The sequence below is a fragment of the Pomacea canaliculata genome, linkage group LG12 (genome assembly GCF_003073045.1).
Source record: "Pomacea canaliculata isolate SZHN2017 linkage group LG12, ASM307304v1, whole genome shotgun sequence".
Taxonomy (NCBI): domain Eukaryota; kingdom Metazoa; phylum Mollusca; class Gastropoda; order Architaenioglossa; family Ampullariidae; genus Pomacea; species Pomacea canaliculata.
Genome location: NC_037601.1, coordinates 10,820,940 through 10,843,858, shown reverse-complemented (window position 1 = coordinate 10,843,858; position 22,919 = coordinate 10,820,940). Strand labels below are relative to the sequence as shown.

At 38.7% G+C, this 22,919-nt stretch overlaps 2 protein-coding genes across 4 annotated transcripts in view; one reads left to right on the top strand and one right to left on the bottom strand.

Annotated features, from left to right (window-relative positions):
• LOC112576585 (AN1-type zinc finger protein 1-like) overlaps positions 1-157 on the bottom strand; it is a 20,191-nt gene extending 20,034 nt beyond the window's left edge. Inside the window, exon 1 of the mRNA XM_025259157.1 lies at positions 140-157. The gene's annotated coding sequence lies outside the window, so the exon portion shown is untranslated. The remainder of the gene's footprint in view (positions 1-139) is intronic.
• Positions 55-22,919, top strand: LOC112576583 (3-ketodihydrosphingosine reductase-like). 3 transcript variants are annotated; one of them, XM_025259149.1, is made up of 11 exons: positions 55-257; positions 2,551-2,577; positions 3,690-3,779; positions 4,303-4,362; positions 6,560-6,625; positions 12,328-12,423; positions 14,186-14,377; positions 16,024-16,107; positions 18,606-18,689; positions 19,366-19,467; positions 21,080-22,919. In XM_025259149.1, the coding sequence occupies exons 1-11, from the start codon at positions 195-197 to the stop codon at positions 21,194-21,196; spliced, it is 981 nt and encodes a 326-aa protein (XP_025114934.1). In that variant the 5' UTR covers positions 55-194; the 3' UTR covers positions 21,197-22,919. The 3 variants fall into 3 exon arrangements, with proteins under 3 accessions (XP_025114934.1, XP_025114935.1, XP_025114933.1); XM_025259150.1 differs by lacking the exon at positions 2,551-2,577; XM_025259148.1 differs by lacking the exons at positions 55-257; positions 2,551-2,577 and adding an exon at positions 2,595-3,012.

Genomic DNA, 22,919 nt, shown 5'->3' with positions numbered 1-22,919 from the left:
GCACAGCGAAAGCGTTTTCTTGTAGTAAAGCGAGTTATTAGTTTATGTTTTTCTTCCAGGGCGTTAACATTAGCCTTAGTTAAAACTAAAGCAAATTATCGTTAAAATAATAATCACGGAGCAATTGTGTACTACTTACATTTCTCTTACATTTTGTCCACGTTCCTTTCCTCCCTCTGGTCCTCTTACCTGGAATGCTTCAACCTTATATTTGCGGGAAACCTCTCTTTCCTTCAGAACGTCTTTCTCCTTCCAGTGTATGTGTATGTTGTGGGATGGTGGTTGCATGTGTTCGATAGTTCTTTAATGTGTATCCCATGAATTGCTGGATAAAGAATGGGCGCTTAATAATTATTGTTCTCTTCCTCCCCCGTACTGCGTTGTTATCTGAAGACCAGTATTTTGCAGTACTATAGGTTAAGTTACAAAATAGTTAAAGCAAGGTGCTAATTCTTTTTGTAAGGAGGGGCAATAACCATCAAAATAGGAGAAAGGGGAGAGAGTTTAGCAAATGATATTTAACACGACAGTCCAAATCAACATCTGTGGCAGAATTTGTCTTTCAATTATTAAAAATGTTGGAAAGAACGGTTTCAGTTTGGACAAGGGATTTTAAAAAACCCAGAACAACATAGTTATTGTCATTTTGTCTTTCTGCCTAGATCATGGTACTGTTGTGTGAACTTTTGCACAATGACTACAATTAATATTGAAGAAGTGTTCAGGATAGATTTGTCAGACTATATCAACTTAATTTTAATGGATGTTCTTTTTTGTGATGGGTATACATGCATATAGGGCAGGGGTGGGCAATTAATTTTCCCAAGGGGCCGCATGAGAAATTGGGATGGTTTTAGAGGGCCGGACTAATATAGTTAACTCAGTTTTACCCAGTACTGTATGTATAGTATATATACTATCCTTCGCCAGCGGGCAGGCCGGTCAGAGACAGGAGGCGGGCCGGATCCGGCCCGCGGGCCGGCCTTTGCTCAGGTCTGATATAGGGTATTCAAAATACATTAATTTCAAAACTTTATGATCAATAGCTTTGAAAAAACTTTGTTATTCTTCTTTAAATTTATTTAAAGTAATTTAATTATTGCTAATGCAAATTAAATTCTGTTTTTAATCAGGAAAGTTTTCCAGCCCCTGTTGGGCATTTGTATAAACCCCTGGTGATACCAGTCCTGGAGTATGGATGTTTGATATATTCAGCTAAAAATTCAATAAAAAGGGTTAGAGTAAAGTAAACAGACTATCAAATCCTTTTGAGGTTTTAATTTAAAGGACAATGTGAGTGCAACAGTTTTCTTTACGCTCTGGTTAAGTTCATTTTAAAATAATAATTTCCCAAATATATGAATACATAGGTATGCTTAGTTTTCAAGATATAAGCCTTCAAACATTGGCATTTTCAGAAGAAAATTACTCTCTTACATGGGAGATCGAGTTCTGTTGCGTGCAAATATATTTGTAACAGCCAGTGTGGCTTAGTTGAGCAAATCTTTGCATGTCTTCAAGTGAAATAAAGAAACATTGCCCAGGTTGTCATGCTTAAGAAGTGATTTTGTTTTGCCCAGAAAATGAAATGGTTGATTTTGGAATACAGCCCTACAGATTTGAAATTTAGAAGTTTTAAAAAAAATGAAAAGGTCCAAAATTAACTGAATTTACTTGACAAACTATATGTAAGTAAATCTTCTGATCAAAATTTAATGGGCAACAATCATGGTCATTGCAGTCTACATTGTATTCTTGATTCTCTATTAGTAACTGGGTGTTTTTGAGTTAATTTTTCCCTGTGTATAAAATATAAGACACTTTTTTATACACATTTCTCTAAGATAAACTACTGTAATTTCCAGCATTGCATTTTAATTGTTACAGCTGACTGCTGATAATGACATTTTATCATTAAAAATATAACATAAAAATCTGATACACATTTATTGATGCAAAAACTTATTTTTTCCTCATTTAGATGCATACAAAATTTACGATTTACTTACTTGCATGTGTTACCTCTTAAGCTCATATGTTTGGCACCCTCAATTATTTTTTAGCTGTTTTGAGCATGCACATCATTGGTGCCCTCACTGTCATGCAGTTGTTAGCATTGCGCTGGATTAGGATAAGACTGACGATGTGTTTGCGACTGCGTCGCAACCTTACTTTTCAACCAGAACGATGTAGAAAGCGTTAATTGTAGCTTTTTACCAGCAATCGTAGTTGCATGGTTTTACCAGCTCGTGCTATAGTTGGCACTGCTGAAGGAAGAAGATCTCTTGGTTTTACTGAAAGTTCATAATGTTTTTGAGAAAATTCTTGTAGGAAGTTGGGATGTATATACAGATCTAACGTTAATAATTTAAATGATCAGCGTTTCACCTAGAAAGACGAAATAATAATTCGTATATTAGGTCCTAATGAATTGTGACAGCTTTTTTTTCCTTCGAATTGTGATAACAATTTAACGCACTCTTGAAGTCGCAAGGCAAATACACGAATGACATCTGTTTCACTACCTTTGTCAACTTTTGTTTGCTTCAGCGTGTGTTGGGGCGCGAGTCGGGGGAGGTAAGTGGCTTTTTTGTTTGTTTACTCGCTCGCAATCAGCCAGTTGCCTCGCGAATTTACGTTCTTCATAACAGCGTATGATTATTTGCCTCTTTCAAAGATTAGTAGAGACGGAACTCGATGATGGTGCTAATTGGCCATTGAAGCTTAACAAAAAACTTGAGAGCTGGAAAACATATTCGGAAAGTAAGAGATGGAGAGAGGTCTCTAGGTTAAGAGTCACATAATCATGTGATCGTGGTTACAAGTCGAGAGTTCTGGGCCTTCACACTTTTGTTTGGTTGTTTTACGCTGTGCTGTGGCTTGACATACGATCTGTGAATTGCTAAAATGTTCATAATTATTGTTTCTGCGTTAACTTTTATTATTGGAGTATTGTACTATTTCCTCAAAAGGAAAACATCTTTTTCTGAAGTTCGTGGATTGCACGTCATGGTAAGAAATCGAAAGTGGCTCTGTCAATTTTTATTTAGTTAGCAATACATCTTTATTGTCTATTTCTTTTTACAGTTGATATAGAAATTTTTCTTTGTTTGGAGCTCGCAAGCAATAAGCTAAACAATATACAGTTGGATCCCACACACCCATACATTTACTACACTCTTTAATCCCCGACAGTGACACAATAAGCCATTAATGTACGTTACATATCTCTAAAGAGGGTAAAGTAATATATATATAAAAGAGAAAATAATATGAAAAATCTTAACACAACACTAAAAGTAATTAAATGGTAGTGCATATTGATAAAAGTAAAAGCATATTGCGTCATAATTTTCATCTAAATCAATCATCACTTGATAAGATTATTAGAGGAAGCAATAATTGTAGAATTTAATCGTAGAAGATATACAGGATATCAGATGTTAAAAGGGGTGTATTGAGATGGTGAAACAATCTTTCTTTAAGATTTTAAACTTCATGCATGTACTCCCAATTACATGAACTAAAAACAGATTGACTTTTCAGATCTAAACTTCCTTACCTCTTTCTGATCATCCTTAACAGGTTCAAAGTCCACCATGCTTCTCCACCAGCTCAACTAAAATTCCTTTTAAACTTATGTTATTCTGTTTTATATTTCAAGTTCATACTTTTGCATATGAACACAGGTGACAGGTGGCTCAAGTGGAATTGGAAAATGCATGGCTATTGAGGCTGCAAAGGGAGGAGCAAGGGTCACTCTAGTTGCCAGGGACCAGGTTTGTTTATCTACTTAATTGGCAGATATTCATAGTGAGCCTATAATCTACTTCTAGACTATATGTTTGTGTAAGTGAATTCCCTCTAGTCTAATATCAGGTTCTGCAGCTGATTGTTCAGCCTGTCACCTAAGGAATATTGTGGGCATAAGGGTTTTACTATTATGCAACATTGATGCTGCATATAAATAATCATGACTCAAGCGATGTCAGAGATCAAGGGTTGACACTTAAAAAAACACAGCTGGAAGAGATGCAGAAAGCATAGAGCTGGCTCCCCTGTTTAGTATTGCATAAAGATTGTGTTCTGTGCAGTCTTTGCTTATTCATCAAAATTAGTTTTTCTTTTTTGATCATGCAGTTTTATTCCTTATGGATGTCCATTCATTAAGCTACTGTGGCTCTTTTCCCTTTGTTTCATTTTGGAATTAGAGGCAGAAAGATTAGAAGCAGTCATCAGAGTGAAAGAGTGAGTGAATAATGAATGCATTATTCATGTCTACATTATCACAATATTTTTCAGTTACGACTTCAAAAGGCAAAATCAGAGGTGGAAAGTCACATGACCAGGGAGTGCAGCCAGGTGTGGTTTAGATATTGTTATGCGGGACTTTTGTAATTGTTAAAAACTATATTTTTGTATTTTGTAATAAAAGTGTCAGTAGTCTTGGAAAGCATTATTTATTGCCATACACAAGAAGTCTAACTAGGAAAAATATTGGAAATTTCGTGTCCCCAAAATTATCTCAACTATCATGTTACTTTTAAAAGGTATTGTTATCATGTCAAAATTTTCTGTTGTTACAAAATTTGTACAATTAATGTACTACTCATAAAATTTAAGAGCCAGATAGAAAATAACTCTCATAAACCAACTCAAGAAGTGTGACTGTTCATGTTGTAACATATTTGAATTTTATTGTTTGACAATTATTTGTTTGGTGACCATTTCCTTCCTGGTTGTACTCTCTAAAGCAAACATTAACAAATCATTGTCGCAGGCACCACAACACTTATTGTCTATCATTACTATAGACCAGAATGAACCTTCTCATCAGTAAAGAGCACTCTCCCTCATTGCTGCCAAAGCTAATGTCTGCACCACTGTATACAATAATGACCTTTGCTATAGATTCAGCTAGCTTGAATATTGTTCTGTCATATTAACAAGATATTAACCAAAGTGGCCTCTGGCGCTAAGGAAAAATGACATAATAAATGACATTGCTTTCTTTTATCTTGATATGCTGGGCATTTAAACAGAAGGGGTATTTGTCTTTATAATCACATTTACATGAAGGGCAGGACTCATGTTGGTTATCATTCAGAAATCATCTTTTCTGGTTGCTCAGTCCACATACTCTAAGCCTGAATCTAGAAAGTGCCATCTGATGCCATCTATTGGTAACACTTCTAAGATACTTTATGGGCTCAAATACACATTTAAAGGCTCAATACCAGGCATATTTGCTATCTTCTAAAGATGAATACCAGTTTTGTAAAATCATGATATAAGCCGGTCCTTGAATTCTGCTAGAAAGTGCTGTTCATCTCCTACTACCTGTTGTGATTTCACTGCTTTGAGGACCAGGATTGCTTTTAATATCACCAGATCGAAGGAAAAGCAGGATCTCTAATCCAAACAATGCCACTTGAAGTTTGTTGTGTACAGTAGTCTGTCAGCACCTTGAGGAAAGCACAAGGTACGCATGCCTAGTCACAACCTGCTAGGAGTTGCTGGGAAAGCTAAATCTTGAAATTTGACAAAAATATCCAAGAAACTGTATAAAAAACAGTGTTGTAATCCTTGTATTGAAAGAAACACATTTATGTAGCTATCTTTGACAGGAGAGGCAAATTGTTGTAGTAATTAACTAGTACATGCAGAGCACATTTTACGGTGGCCTACATGCAGGTGAGCGGCATTCACTGCATATGAGACTGGTGGAAGACCTGTGTCCATGGCATATGGATAGCAACAGTTGTGTTAAGTAGATTATACTGCAGTGGCAGATGGTCTGCTTTTTGACCTTGTGTTGGCATTCTCTCTTCTGTCTTAATATGTCCTACAGTGATATTTCTGTTGTGCACAGCTGTCATCCTTATAAGCTGGTTGTCATGGTGTCACATCATTTGAGACCATCAAGAGTAAGGGTGTTACATGTATTAAGTGATGCCTGTCATTTGAAATTGTTCAAACAGTCACTGAATGATTGAGAGGATCACTCCCACCTCCAACATCAAGGCACTTCTCTGCTGAAAAGACTATCATGGAACCATCCCATGCCTAACTACAGTTCACTAGTGTCAGATGTCTTTTTGAGGGCATGTTGGATTTAGCACTACTTTTAAATACTCCTTCCTGCTAAATAGAGTTCACACAACCCATGGCTTGCATATGCATTTTTAAAGCTTTGTGGGGCCTCTTCAAATAAATACAGTAAGAGTTAAACCAGTATGGATCATTTAAGAACAGTATACAATCACAGTTCCCAGTACATTCCACAGTCCTTTTTTTATTTTATTGATTTAATTTATATTCTGTACTCCAAAACTGTAACTGGCTCTTAACTTTTTGTGAGTAAGCTTAGTTTGTTAAGACACAGGGTTGTCAGTTATATTTTTCATGCCTGTTAACTCAATAGCTGTCATAATTTTACATTAAGTAGCATAGGTTTAGGCATTAATGTGAATGTTTTATTTTGTTTGTTGTTTTATTTATTTATTTATTTTTTGCTTTGTTTTACTTAAGTTCTGAACATTTTCCTCTTTGTCATCAGATGGTTGTTTGCCTTTCGCTTGACATCTCGATGAATTTATCAGATGTAGAAAGAGCTGTTAAAGAGGTATGTATGTAGGATTTTGATCCTTACATGGTAGTGGAGATAATGATGCATGGTATACTGACAGTACATACCAGCCACGAACAAACATGTCTCTCAATTCAATATTGTCATTCTTTCACCAAAGAACTTGATGATTTCCTTCAGCTGGCAGGTTGTGTGCATTGGCTGCCTGGTCAAAAGACTTTCACAAGACAACAAATAACAAAACCCCACTAGGGTCTGCGGATGACTGTGGGTCTCCAAATAATGGCATGCAATATGTTGCTGAAACTCCAGAAGATCCTTGGCTTTTTATCATATATTTTATGAAGTTGCCATGCATTTTGTAAGGCCAGTTTTAAACAGAACAGAGGACTTGAATACCATTTCTTTCCACAGATTGATGTGCGATACTTATCAATGTTTTCATCAGCTGTCTTTGCCTCCCATAAAATGGTTATAGACTTTGATCATGATTGGCTGCTTAACTTGGATATTCTTTTTTAATTGCTGGGATTTATACCAGCACCAGATGAGGCAACAGTGACAACACTGTTTTCATGCCATATGCATACAAATACAATATTGCCTTTGCCATCAGTTTGATAATCGAATGTGCCTCTATTTTTTTTTTCCTTAGCACTATATCAGATTTAAATGGTGGTTTGTCATTGCGATCCTTTCTCACTGTACCTGTTGCCTTGTGTCTGACTCTTCTTCACTGCCGTCTTGAATAAGATATGCAGGTGCGCACAACAAAGAACCTGGCAGATTATTTATTGTTCCACCTTCATCTCTAGAGTCCACAGAAACAGTCTATGTAGCATTTTCAGCTGGTTGTATCATTATAGCACTTACTTCAGTGGTGTCATCTGTTTCTAGCAGATCAGTTATTTCATGTAAAGATAGAACTTGAGGCATTTTCAGGGAGATCTTCAACTGTAAAGGGAAAAATTTACTATTAGTCCTTTAGGTAGGGGTTTTGCCTGGTGCTCTAAAAATGGAACACACAAAATTTGAAGTCCATAACTAATACAACAATGATAACTTCAGTAGTTTCTACAGCACGACAACATAACTAGTAGAAACGTAATAGGAAAAAAGTGCTAGTCTATGACATAGAGCAGCAAAGTTATAGCTACCTGTCTTTGGATGGTTCTTCAAAAATGTGCAGAAAATTCACATTACAATTTGAGGAGATACCAGCTCACCAATACTTGCACCAAACTAACTCAGTGCACGACAGGATAAGGTGTAGTACCCCCAGGAAGCAGACATGCATGAAAAGTTGGAGCTGGCGATAGCCTTGACCAGTATGATATGACTAACTCCCATGTGACTGCCATTCCAATAATGGGACATAAATAGCCATAAATGGGTTAAACTGTAGATTGTTACAGGGAGATAAGTGATGGATTTAAGCCACAACAAGTATAGTGGTTACAGTCCGCCACAAGATGCAAAGACCCAGTGTCAAGATTGTTAGACTAGGGCACAGGTCACTCCACAACAGTTCGTAAAGTAGTGGAGTCTCTGACATTCATTAGGTGTCTGTAGGTACTGTGACTTCTCATACTCCAATTACAGATAATAATAAACAGGTGATTTATATAGCGCATAAAATGTTCATAAAGCAACATTCTCTCAGCCCTTGAGACAATATGAGACATGAACAACACTCAAAGGGTGGAAGGATAAACAGCTATGCACATAGAAGGTGCAAAGAGGAATCAGGGAGCAGGTAGTAAGGATAGAATCTGCAGAGGAAGATGAGCAGGCAGACTAGTCAATAGATGGTAAAAGAAAGGGTTAGAAAGTGGACTAGCAGTATGTAGATTGTTGTTAGGAAGGATGCTCATGAAGCAGATGTGTTTTTAGTGCATGTTTAAAGAATGGTGTGTAGGTGGCTGATATGGAAGGGGAGAGAGTTGCACTATTTTGCAGCACAGTAACTAAAAATCTTGTGATTATATGTGGTTGTTCTGGTGATAGAAATAGTAAGCATACATGAAGAGCAGAGTTGTCTGGCTGGGATGTAGGGGAAGAAAGATTCAGAGAAATAGGCAGTGCAGGAGGCTGCAAAGAAATGAAAAGACAGACAGCTTGTACTGGATGCGGGAATGGATGCAGAAAACAAAGAAATCCAAAGCTTCTTAAATCATGTGTGCAATGTTTTTTTTTTCCTTTCATTGCATGATCACCAAAAGTCATCTGCTCAATGGTTTAAATTTATAAAGTGCCAGAAGTCTAAAATCACTTCTTTTCATCACTTCTTTTTTTTCCCTTCACCACTGTGTTGGTGAATGATGACAACCCTGTGCCTATTGACATCTCATTAATTTCTTGTGACACCAGTGTTCCTGCTGTTCCTCCGCCCTCCTCCCCTACTCCGGCATTCCCTTTCCAGTTTACAGACCTGTCCCCTCACTGTACGTCTATTGTGAATGAAGATGGGTCTAGTGTTGACCCCCTTACATCAGAAACGCTCGATATTATAAGTTCGTCTGAGAGTCAGATAGTTCAGACTCAATTGTTATGTGGCCTTCTCAACGCCCAGTCGGTCGTCAGGAAGGCTGTGGACATTCACGATATGATTATTGACAAGTCACTGGATTTGCTGTTGCTCACTGAGACGTGGCTTAGGGAGGCTGGAGATGAATTTGTTATTAGGCAAATCACTCCTGTGGGATATTCGTTCATTCACAATCCCAGGTCTGGAGATAGATGTGGTGGTGGGATTGCTGCTGTATACAAGAAATCCGTGCTTCTGAGGCCGTTGGTGTCAGAAACGTTCAAGACTTTTGAGTCACTCAGTTTTGCCCTCACTCGTGGTTCACTGACGTTTCATGTCTTGCTTCTATATCGCCCTCCTTACTCTAGAAACAACAAAGTGACTAATTCAGCGTTCTGTGAAGAGTTTATTCCCCTGGTCTCCAACCTAGCTGCTGCCAACAAATACTTGTTAATTCTTGGAGATGTGAATCTTCATTTTGATGTGCCATCTGACCCTGATACGAAGAGACTTTGTCAGCTGTTGGATTCCCTTGATCTTGTTCAACATGTCAACTCCCCTACCCACTGTAAGGGTCACACCTTGGACTGGGTTATTGCGAGACCCGGCCATCACACTGTTAGGTCTATTGTTGTGGAAGACTTGCAACTTTCGGATCATTTTCTTGTGTTGTTTACTACCAGCATGTCAAGGCCTGGCTTACCGAGAAAGACTGTGTACACTAGAAATGTGCGGGGCATGGACTCTGATTCTTTTCGTACTGAACTTCAGCGTTCTGCTCTCCTGGTCTCCCCTCCTGACAATGTGGATGAGCTTGTGGCTCTGTACAACAGCACCCTGACTGCTCTTCTTGACAAGTTTGCGCCTGTGAAAAAGAGGTGCATTACTGAGCGTCCTGATACCGCGTGGTTTACTCCAGAGGTACGCCGAGCCAAGAAGGTCAGGCGTCAGGCGGAGCGCAGATGGCGCAAGAGTAGACTGGAGGTGGATCGTCAGATTTATCGCCATACAAGGAGCCAGTGTTCAGCCATCATTGTCAAAGCTAGGTCGCGGTATGTTATGAATATTCTAAGCTCTGCAGTTTCTGATTCTCGCAAGATGTTCGCAGTTGTGAATGGTCTCCTGGGTAAAGATGTGACTCAGCCTGTTCTTCCAGAGATGGATGATCAGATCGCTGCCAGTACACTAAGTGCTTACTTTGAAGACAAGATAAAGACCATCATGGACAGCTTCAGTGACTCGGTTGCTACTGTGGAGCAAACCAGTGACTTGTTTTGTGGCATGCCCCTCTCTAACTTTCAACCAGTGACAGAGGATGAACTATTGAAATTAGTTCGGCGTTGTCGCCCAACCACGTCTCTGGATGATCCTATCCCCACTAGTGTTCTTCTCCAGCACCTTGACATTCTACTTCCTGTACTAGTTCGCATAGTCAATGCTAGCCTTTTCTCTGCCTCTGTACCCAGACAATTTAAAACAGCTGTGATCAAGCCTATCTTAAAGAAGCACAACTTGGACCCTAGCTTGTGTAAAAACTATAGACCTGTGTCAAATTTGCCTTTTGTTTCGAAACTTGTGGAGCGTGTCGTTGCTCAGCAGTTGACATTCCACCTGGACCGCTACCGCTTATTGGATAAATTCCAGTCGGCGTATAGACCCAAGCACAGCTGTGAGACAGCCCTTCTGCGTCTTATGAACGATCTTCTGTGCAGTGCGGATGCAGGGAAAGTGACTCTTGTGGTCCTCCTTGATCTGAGTGCGGCCTTCGATGTCATTGATCACTCCACTCTACTAACTCGTCTCCAGATGGAGGTGGGCATTGGTGGTTCCGCCTTGCAGTGGTTCCATTCCTACCTCAGTGATCGCACACAAAGGGTGATGGTCAATCAAGCTTCTTCAGTGACAGTTCCACTGCTGTGCGGTGTCCCGCAGGGCTCTGTTTTGGGCCCGGTTCTATTTTCTATTTACACATCTCAGCTTGGTCCTCTCATTGAGAAGCATAATGTGAACCGTAAGATGTTTGCAGATGACACTGAACTCTATTTTTCTTTTAGTACTGACAGTGAGTCGGTGCTTGAGGCAGTTTGTGCTGTAGAAGATTGTTGCTTAGAGGTCAAGTCATGGATGCTGAGGAATAAACTCAAGCTTAATGATGAGAAGACAGAGGCGATGCTATGTGGTTCCAAGTTTAGCCTTAGTAAAGTCTCTCTAGACTCCATCCAAGTGGGTCAAGCTAGAATTCCTCTCTCCAGCTCCGTACGGAACCTTGGACTCTATGTTGACAATCTTCTAACTATGTCTGATCATGTCAGTTCTGTAGTCAAGGCGTGTTATTTCCATATCCGCACTCTTGGACGACTCCGACCCAGTCTTAATAAGAAGACTGCAAATGCAGTTGCTGTGTCCCTCATCGGTTCTACATTAGACTATGCCAACAGCTGCCTCTGGGGGATTTCAAAGAGCGAGTTGTCGAGGCTCCAGCGAGTGCAAAATACGGCTGCGAGGATAGTGGCAGGAAAGAAAACAACTGACCATATTACTCCTGTACTACGTGACCTACATTGGCTTCCTGTGGAGAAGCGAATTGAGCATAAATTGTTAACCTTAACCTATGGCTGTCTTCACGACCTTGCGCCTGCCTATCTGCAAGAACTCATTCGCTGTTACCAACCCCAGCGGAACCTTCGTTCAGCAGCACACTTCAGACTTGAACGACCGAGTGTTCAGTCGGGGAATGCTAATAAGAAGACTGCGGGTTTCAGATCCTTCTCCAATGTAGCCCCGCTTTTGTGGAACTCGCTTCCCCTCTCGACCAAGGAGTCTGATAGTATTGGATCTTTCAAGAAAAATCTGAAAACTCACTTGTTTAAACTTTTTTGAAGTTATTATTTGACCTGCAGTTTGGTGGCTGCTGGGATCACCGCGCATTGAGCGCATCTTTGTGATGCGGATATTAGCGCGCTATAAAACTACATCATCATCATCATCATCATCATACACACTCAAGTCAAAGGCCTTAAATATTCAGAAAGTTGGAACTAGTTTAGTTTTGTTCTGATTGCAGAAAGAAAGTGTGTGAATTATCAGATTGGTTGCAATGTTTACAAAGTACTTAATGTGCTTTATTATGACTTGCTTTTATCATTTGTACACAGACAATTCATATACAAATGCTGTGAGACTCATTTGGGCCCTATTTATTTCATTTAAGGCAGAAGAAACTCAAGGGCCTGTTGATGTTTTGATCAACTGTGCTGGAACATCTATGAGTGCAAAGTTTCTGGACACCCCATTGATAGAATTCAGAGTAAGATTTTGATTGTTTTCAAGTTCTCATTGCACTAAATGTCCAAAAGACAAGCCAACATTTTGTTTGCTTTGTCTGACAAAGAGTGCAACTCTTTACATTTACAACCTTATTTGTTGCAGAGACAGTAATCATCTCATTCAGTACATTTAGCCTCTTAGATAATAATTCTGATCTTTAACAGTGTCCACATTGCAGAGAGTCTTTATGTCTCTTCTAGAAGTACAGGTATATGTATAATACACTTTAGTAAATTGTTCTGAAAGAGACATTGTCAACTTAAAATTTTTTCTTGTTCATTGTACTTGTAGACTCAGAGAATTTAGATCCCTATAATTTTAACATTGCTTTTCATCCTCTTCCATCACTACTACAACAGAAAAGTTGTTTTCAGTCATAATGTCAGCTACCCTAGTAGTTACTATAGGTGCAGGCATAATCACCTGTAGGTGCAGAGGAAACTGGCTTTTCACAGCAAAGAAATTTGGTGATTAATTGTGTGCTTTTAAATTTTTTGGTAATATAGTGCTTAGCCATCTGCATGACAAAAACATTCAGGTATTGTCTCATATGTTGAGCAGCTCTAACTGATTTTCAGTTTGGCAGTACTTCCTCTTCTCATAGATAAGCTTTGCTTTGCTATATCTCTGGCTTTGGGAATGAGAGTTGAAATCTTTGATAATTATGCTGTTTTCCTTTGGGATTTCCATTGTGTGCAATGACAATTCTCAGTCTGCAGGGCAGCACACATTGTAGTTGTGACCTGTTGATCTTGCATGGAGACTTCCATGTAATTTCTGCTAGTGTGCCAGTATAACCTTTTTTTTTTTTCGCTTGTTTTTCATTTTTGACCATGATAAGCACCTCCCTTGTATTATTTATTTTAGTCTTTATGGTAGGTCTGATAGTGACAGGCTGTCATCATCATCAAAAGGGAGCATTTTCTTGGAGATACCTTCCATGTTCCAAAGGAGCACACCCAAAAGCCTTAGTATTGCTTCTGCATTTTTCTTGTGAAGGCATTTACCTTTATCATCCACTCTCTGGTTTCATCATAAAACAGAGTGAGAACTGTTATCTTTGGTTGGGCACCCTTAAGGTGAGGTGCCTGGCACTCTTCCACCCCAGCAGAATTTCAGCAGTTGAGCCTTGCTTATTTCACAAGAAACCTTGAACATCTGAAGGTTAGCCTCCTTACTGCAACCTGATGATGCACTGGGTTGGGGATAATAGCTATCTTCCAGCAACTGGTTATATTATTTCATGAGCTTAAAATACAGAGGGTTGGTAGATGAAAATGATAAAAGATTGGGAGAAGATGGCACAAATTCATAGTAATAGTTGGTTTTAGCAGCTGTGCATATTGTGCCCTTTTCTCAATTCTTATATCAAATGTAGTCTGGTTACTTTAGTTATTGAAAATTGAACTACTGCTAAACTCAGTCACTTACAGTTTAAGAAAGTATCATTCCAGTAAGATGGTGCATATAACAACTTTAAGAATAAAAGTAGCAATAATAGTAATATTGTTTGTACCTTTGATCTATGATTAATTTCATTTTTAATTATACCTAATGTGAAAAAATTAAAAAAAAAAGGGGGTTGATTTCAGATTTATGCATACCTTGCTTAAAATCTAAGCATGCTACTCATTGTAACTGTCAGCAAGCTATAGCTTGAAGCGTTCTCAGTGATTGTTGCTTTGTGGTCTCTAAAGATTTTGTCTCTTGCTTAAAAAAAAATTATGTTTCTTCTGCTACAGCGTATGATGGAGATAAACTATCTTGGCAGTGTCATGGTGACCAGAGCAGTTGTACCTAGCATGATAAAGAAGAAAAGTGGACGCATTGTGTTTGTATCTTCAATGGCAGGACAACTTGGGCTTTTTGGATATACTGCCTATTCATCTTCTAAATTTGCTCTTCGTGGATTTGCTGAGAGTCTTCAGATGGAGGTTTTCATCATACCTTTCCAGTGTTTTTGTAATATGTGAAATATCACAAATCAGACTTCTACATTTAAACTTTTATACATAAAAGTTCAAATTGTAGCTTAGTGATTTTTCAAACAGCAGTACCATGGACTTGAATATCTATCTGGACCTCTTTGCCATTTGAAAACTTGCTATTAGAGTTTTCTGATTGGCTGACTCAAAGTATTTTCCAATTTTTGCTTCTGGCCAGTTTGTTTCTTGTCTAGAAGAATGGATGAACTTGATTATAGAAGTATGTGAACCAATTCGTGATAATTAAACTTTTTATCTTTTTAAACTACATTAATCTGGAAAATACTTATTATCTGTAAATGACATTAATGTAACAAATTATGACCAGTTTGATTTTCAAAACTTTAATGCCTAGACAGAATGAAGCAAAACCAAACCAACCAGTAAAACATGCAAGCTTTTTGATTAATGTTTAAAAAAGTGGAGGGATGTTCATTTAAATATATTTATTTACACAGTTTTGTTTACAAAATTGATATCAGACAATACTCACCCCTGTAGGCCCAGCTTTTCATGTCAGAGGGGAATACCTATCATCTCTCTGGCTTGGGGACATAGTTGGCTCAACCCTTTTTCTTCTACTTTCTTTTTTCTGTCTTACTGGACCTTTCACCTGTACTTGTTTTTAAAAAACTATCGGTCCCATTGGCCCAGCACCTTATGCCCAGAGGTTAACACTCAGCTTCTCTCAACCTATACTTTTCCAAAAACCCTCCCCATGTTTCCCTACAGTTTTATCTTTCCTATCTTCTGTATACATCTTTCTCTTGTCTTCTTTTTTAATCACACCTTCTTTCCCAGTGGTATTTTTTTCTCTGTGGCCTCCTATAGGCCCCCTGCGTTTGCTGTGCAGGGCTACTCATGTTGGAGGAGGGTGGGATCCAGGAGCTTGTGGTCCCTGATGGGTTACTGCCCATCATACCAACACACCTCTATGGCCCAGACTTCTTCTTGGTGGCTAGTCATGCATTGCCCTATCTTTGCCAGAAGCTGCAGCTTGGGTCAGTTTGGTCTTTATATCTGGGGTCATATGCCACTCTTTATCAAAAACTTTCTTTTCCATTGCCTCTTTCAAGTCTGTGTTGGGTCTGTTCTGCCCAACAGGAAATGGGCATCCTTCAAGGCTGCATACTCTCCTACTTTCTTCAACATTAAAATAGATTTAATCTTAAGTGAAACCTGAATTTTCTTAATATATTTGTGTGATGGCTAGGTTTCTAGATAAGAAAAGCAGATTATAATCAAAATGCTGAGGGGGACTGTGTAAAGAATCCCTGAGCTAATGTACAGTTTAGTAGAATTCATACTTCAGCTTTGGAAAATATATAGATGAAACCTCCAGAATGATAACTCCAGTATTATAACTTTCTTTGTAATTTTGGTGAGTTCGTAAAGTATTGACTTTGATCAAAAAAGCAATATATCAAGCACAGAAAACTTGGTCAAGCTGTGGCTGTTTGGAGCAGTTTACATGGAGGTTGCAAATACAAACTAAAAATTTTTATATGTTTACTAGTATGATTCAGCTTTTTTAATATTTGTGAATGTTAAATTTTTCTATTCATGTTGACTATATTTTTTTCATTGTTTATAAGCTGAAACCTTACAACATTAAAGTGACTTTGGCCTTTCCACCTGACACTGACACTCCAGGATTTGCAGAGGAACAAAAGATAAAGGTAAGCCATCTTAAGATGAGCATGTACTAAGGTGGTAGATGAAGGTCTATTTGTGCTTGTAAAATGGTGGATCACCTTTTTATGTTCAGTTGTGTCTTTGCCAATACGCACAGCAGTCCTGCTTAGAGGTTGAGCTAATGCAGATGGTAGAATATCTTGTGTTTGGACCATACATTTTTTCTCCTACCAGCATATCGAGTATAGGGGAAACAAGCACCATAACATTGATAAAATACGGTGACATAACAGTCACACAGCTTACAAGCCCCCATACCTGCTTCTTTTCCCTTCGTTCAAGATAAAAGATCTTTAATAGATTATTATTAATATATGTCGGTCATTTTTGACTTTGACTGGTACCAGTTGTTGAGACAGCATATGGATAAATGAAGCAGCTGACAAGGCCTACTATTTATGTCTGTCGGGCGATAGTTAGCAGGTCTTGCACAAGACATACCTCTTTGGTAAGCTCCATTTCCTACTCAGCAACTGTTGCAAAATGACCATCAACCTCTGTATCTATCCAGACGGACAGGACATGGGTCTCTTCTGAGGGCCTTGTCGCAATCCATCCGGCTATGCCTTCTCCTCCTTCTACAAGCTGTGGTGGCACCAGCCATCACAAAAATATCAAACCACACAAGCATCACAGTCCAAGCATCCCCCTTCACCACTCAGAAACACTGCACCAGCAAACACGCAACACAAAATCACCAAGGAACAAGAATACCACAACGCAGATAGACAAGAAAACAAAAACAAAACCAAAATCACTAGAAAAACCCACTACTCAGCAGAAAACATGTGGGACTACCACAGCAGCACCATCAATCCCTGTTTCTAACCGCTTTGCTGTGCGGCAGCGATCAGTTTCATATAATTTGACAATTTTTAACTGGTCTGGAGCAGGTCGATAATCTTTATAACGGTGGGTGGAATTTGACCAAGCCAGATTGGCCTGTCTTTCAAAGCTTCTGCTCCACCCGCCTCCTCCATAGTTCTACTTTTAATTTTGAGGTAAAAGATGCTGGCAATGATCCCAGGTCACAACCTGCTAAGCTCCTGTCCTCTATTTTAAATGAAATCGCTTCGGAGACGATTCCTGCACGAAGGCATCCTAATAGCCATTCACGTGTCCCCTGGTTTACAGAGGAGTGTAGGGTGGCCCAGCATGCTCGGAAGAAGGCCCAGCGCCACCCCACTCCTGAAAATGCGATAAGTTTAAAACGCAGTTCTTACTAGTTGTCTGCAAAACTCTAGAATGTATAGTGAATGCCCGACTCACCTGGCATCTCAAGTCTCAAGGTCTCCTCTCCAACCTGCAATGTGGCTTCAAAAAATGCCGCAGCACCCTGGACCATTTGGACTGGAGATGGCTGTCTTTTGTTGGTTCAGCATTATGGCTTCTGAATTCTTTTGTGTGTGATAAATTGTGATCATATATGGGTCTGGTTGGTGTTAAGCTGTGAGATTGGATTAAGTGTAATAGAACTGGTGTGTGCAGGTGTAATTAGTTTATAGCTGTTAGTTAGTTAGTTAGTTCCCGTTATGCCGGTCGGCACGTAGGGCAGCGACAAAGGTCCTCCACTTTTGCCTGTCCTGGGCTAGACTCCCCACAGTACCCCAGCTGAGGTTTTGGGTCTTCATGTCTGCCTCCACAGTTCGGCGCCAGGTGATCTTGGGCTGACCTCGCTTGCGTTTTCCTTCTGGCGTCCAGTGTAAGGCAGTTTTTATGATGGAGTTGCTCCCGCCTCGGAGGACGTGACCAATCCAGCGCCATCTCTTCTTCAACAGGATGGTGGCCATACTCTCCTGCCCGCACTGGGCAAGTAGTTCTTCGTTGGAGATTGTCCTTGGCCAGAAGATGCCCAGGATTCTTCGCAGGCTTTTGGTGTGGAAGACTGACAACTGGTGTGGAAGACTGACAACAGCGATTGAGGTCGCTGTCAGTCATTCGCCAGCACTCCGAGCCATACAGTAGAGTGGACATGACCAGACTCTGGTAAAGTCTCAGCTTGGTATTGATGCTGTACTGTGTCGACTTCCAGATGTTGCGTAGGCTACAAAAGATATACAGTTTATAGCTGTGCTACCTGTTAAATTGCCCTCTTGGGATAATAAAGTAGTATAACATCTCCACCTCAGTTTGGGACAGCCATCTAGAAGTTATATCTGCTAGTAAGAGCTTTCATCCTTATCCCGCATTGATAACCAAACTTTACTTACATGATAGAGCATATAGTAGTAATTTTCCCTGTTTGTATTTTACTGGGTTTACAATCTACCTGTTTGATTCTCCTTTTTAGTTATTTACCTTTTTGAAAATGTATAATATGCATAGCTACTTCTATTAATTTTTTTATGATTACAACAGCTTCTTATGTCTGATGTCATGCAAAATATCACTCAGTGTGGAAGAGTGATTTACTGCAAAAGAGTGATCCCATTACTAAAACAAAATTTGCATTAAATGTGTGTGGTTTATCTTTTTTATGCAGCCAAAGGAAACAAGATTGTTATCAGAAGCAGGAGGCCTTTTCCAGCCTGACACTGTAGCTAAGATCATTTTAAAAGATTCATTGGTAAGAAGCGTTAATGTTAATAATAGAAATATTGAGAGTAGGCCTGTGGATATAAATTAGTGATATAAGCATGTGTACAGTTTTAATAACAGTAGTAAATTCATCAACATCATGCTAGTAATTTTTACACTAAGAACTACTGAAAATAGTCTATGTGGTAGACTTCTGGATAGTAATGTTTTCAGTAAATGTTTTTATAGAAAAAGTTTGTAAATGCTTGTCTCAAGTATCTGCTGTGGATTATACTGTAGAATGGGTTAGCACCTCTAAATGTATATTTTTTGTGTTCTTGGTGATTAGACACTAGAACTGGAAATGTCTGGGAAAAATGAGGGAAATTAGTTCTGTCCAAGAAATATAGACCCTGGAAAGGGTTGTTCATACTTGTATTGCCACAGAGATTTAACAACTTTTATGTTGCCGGGAAGTGTTGGGATCAAACTACATCTAGAACACCTAAAGATCGTGCACAAAACTAAGAAGACTCATTTCATGGGCAATTTAAAAAAAAAATTCTTTTTCAAAGACACTGCTTTTTATAGTATGTTTAACTAAGCAAATCTGCTTTGCGCATTGTTTTTTTTTAATACTTTTAGTTTTCAAATGTAACTAAATATATTTTTGCCATTATTAACCTCTTCCACATAACAAGTACCTGACTGATTTTGTTTTCCAGAAAGGAAAGTTCTTAAGTAGTGTTGGAATTGATGGCTTTATGGTTAGCACCCTCACATGTGGATTTTCTCCAGCAACATCTTTTATGGAGGGCTTGTCCCAGGTATGTGTCAATAATGAGCTACATCAAGCATGGCAGCTGATGTATTATAAACATCCTTTCCATGTTTTACTTTCACAGAACAAAATTTTATTTTGTAAAAACAGTACCTCTGTATTGTCTACTTCTATCCACAGCAGAGATAACAATTTGCTATTGCTAGGAGCTTCCATTAGTAGTAAACTAAACAAAATAAAGTCACACCTTACACATTTACACTCACGCGATAGTTATCAGAGATAATTATCACACACTTACACAACACACATGTACATTTGTTAGACCTGTTCAAGAGTGCTATCACCGTTGGTAAGAAAGATGGCAAAAACACTTTTCTTGGTGACCAGTTGTTTCCATCTACAGCCAGAGGGTAGCTTTTGGAAATGGTAATGTAGTTGGTGAGAGTGGTCTGTGGTGATGCCAACAGCTTTTAATCTCACAGCGCTGGTGTATAGATGATCTAATGGTCTTTGTGAAAAGGCAGTGGTCTTGCGGCAGTCTTGATCACCCTCATTAAACAAGTATTCAGTACAGAGCCACCAACACCAAAATTCTTTAATTGGCCTAGCATGAAGTGGGACTGATGTGCTTTCCTGGAAGCAATGTAGTATTTTCCTGGAAGGTTAGTTTGTTATCTAGTGCTGTGCTGAGGTACCTAAAACTTTGCACCTGTTCTCTCACTGTTAATAACCAAAGGTTTATTGACAGGCCAATGTTTCCTTTTGTCAAGGACCAATTCTTTACTTTTAGAAACTGAGTGGCAGAAAACATTCTTCAAACCACAAATGTAGTTTCTTAAGCTATCCAAGGAGTCTCTGTCCTTGAGCTGAGCAACAAATCCCACATTGCTTTCAAGCTTAGTCAATAATAGGGCACAATTGGAGAAATCTTTTCTTCACTAGTGTATATAAAGAATAGTATTGGTAATTGTGGATCTGTGCAGTTTTATTGTAGCTGGCTGCTATATTTGGCAGCGTCTTTATTGTCCTTGAGTTCCCGATGTTGCCAGATACTTAACCTTACTTCATAACTATGTCCCTCGGTGACTATAAAATGAGGAGACATGCTGCAAAGAAGGAGACATGCTGCTTTACAGAAGCAGGAGAGAGGCACATCATAGTACCACCAGCAGATTGCTATATCAACCAGAAGTCCAGTTAAGGCAAAGTTTGCCTAGAGCTTGTCCTATTAGGTGGTGGTAGCACAGGTAGGTGCAGGTGGCCAGCAAGAAGTCACCATAATAAAAGGATATCAGCAACCTACTGCTACATGTTGAGTGTTATATTCACAGCGTGCGTGACCATGTGCTGTGTGGTAGGTGACTCGATTACAGTAAGACTTAAGCACTAGTAGTGTAAAGTCATAGCAATACTAGTTAAATTATTAGTTCTTTTAAACATGCCAACCAAATACATGCACAGCAGTTAATGGTTGACCGTTTAGCTATACGACTCCTTATTTTGCCTGGTTATGTAACAATAGCAACTGCATTTTATGTGAAATTTATAGTGACTGACCCCTTAAGTTTTCTGAAATTGTGGTAAAGTTTGTATTACAGCTGCATTTAAAGATTGGCTGTTGTTTCTAACAGTGTATGCTTTACATCTGTTTCCAGGTAACATTGATGGGATTGTTTCGCTTAATTGCTCTGTCCTACCTAGCCTACTTTGATTATGTCATTAAAAAATGTAAAGATGAAGATGAGATTAAATCTGTTAAGAAGTCAAGCTGAAGAATAGAACAGTGCACAGGCTCCACAATCAGTGTAAAGTGTGAACTCTGTGTGTGCAAGTGTGTATGCTTATATTTCCAGTAACTAGTCTGGAGAGTGATGTCCCTTCACCTAACTGGCTAAAGGGTGACAGCTGTCATTTTTCATTTGATCACCATCAAGTTTTGAGCAAAATATTGTGCTATAAATCTGTTATGCCATTTCCTATGTTCCTGGGTAGATTTATGTGTCTGCCACGTTTTGTGTATTTTATTTCTTCTGCCACATCTGCATGCAATTGTTCTGGAGAGTTTTGATGTGATGTTCCATCACGTTGCATGTGTATTAGTGACAGGTCTGATAATAGAAGACATTGCTTCTCTGGGAGGCTGATCTTGCAATGACCCTTTGGTCTAATGGGAGTTGTGTGGAGGGAACAATGTTTCTGTCTGCAAAGGCTAGGGCACAGCACCATGCATTGTGCTTTGAGCTTCCCATGTCATAATAAACGTTTCAGCTACATTTTCATACCGAGCTTTTTTAATAATGATTTCATGCAGTGAACTCCATACCAAATGAATCAGATGTACTGATTGTATTCACCATCTTCACATGACTAACTACAGGGGCAAATAGTGGTCTCCCTGGTTTGAGACCAGTGTCCATGATTTTTTTATTTTTTGTTGGACACTTTCAGCTGTGTTTATGCTGCAAATAATTGACGTCTATTGTATTTTATCAAGTTGTATATTTTCTTAATAAAGTGCAACTATATCTGTTCCAGCCTCTTGCATTTAAGGAGCTTGGGTGTAAAGTACTCAAAGAACAAAAAGCATGCATGTGATGTGTTAAACACTAACGCTTGTTGCATCTGCTCAAAGTTATGGACTGTGTATTTCAACGATCAAATAAGAACATTTCTTGAATCATACCTCATTTAAAAAATATGACAATGATTTGCCAATTTCAAAGTTTTAATATTTTCAGCTTTGCTTTGGATAAATGGAATTTAAGTTGAATAATGAAATATGCATCATCTGGCAAAAGATTTACAATTCAAAGCATTATTTTTGCTTTGAGGAAAAAAATTAATTTTTCAGCATTTTCGTGGCTTTAACAACTCGGTGCAGTCACTACACAAGTATTTTAGAAATGGATCATTTCTACAGGTTGGTCTGTACATCTGCATTTATATTTATTCATAAATGAAGGCCTGCTTTATTAAAGTTCAAAAATGAGATTCTGCAAATAAAACTAATGCTCTTTCAACCTATAATACCACTGAAAATTGTTGATACTGCATTCAAATTTAAATGCTTGTTTTCTTCATTATGCCTACTTTCACCACATCTTGACCATAATGTTAAACTCTAAGGATTGCTCTTCTTTTGAGCTTTTACCATTTGCTTTCTGATTGCTGATCAAATTTACTTTCATAGCTAGAGAGTATTTCCAGCCTGCCACACATTTTTGTTGACAGCTGGGATCTGCATGGTCTCACTAGGTATTGCAATGCTTACTTTTCGTCTGCTTGCTGAAAGATATCCCAGGCTCACATGCATTAGAATGAGATTTTATCAAAGTAGGCAGCGCTTCAAGAAAAAGTAATAAGCGTTTCGCCTCATATTTTTTATGAATTGCAGTGAACACATGTAAACTCCAAAATGATGTAACTGTGTAATCCCAAACAGTTGAAATTTGAGTGTACTTTAATACTGTCTATATGAATAAATTAATATTTGTC

Coding starts and splice junctions, on each gene's coding strand:
- LOC112576583 (XM_025259148.1), top strand. CDS start 2,908: ATGTTCATAATTATTGTTTCTGCGTTAACTTTTATTATTGGAGTATTG. Junction 3,780..4,302: donor CTCTAGTTGCCAGGGACCAG/GTTTGTTTATCT, acceptor AATATTTTTCAG/TTACGACTTCAAAAGGCAAA. Junction 14,378..16,023: donor CTGAGAGTCTTCAGATGGAG/GTTTTCATCATA, acceptor ATTGTTTATAAG/CTGAAACCTTACAACATTAA.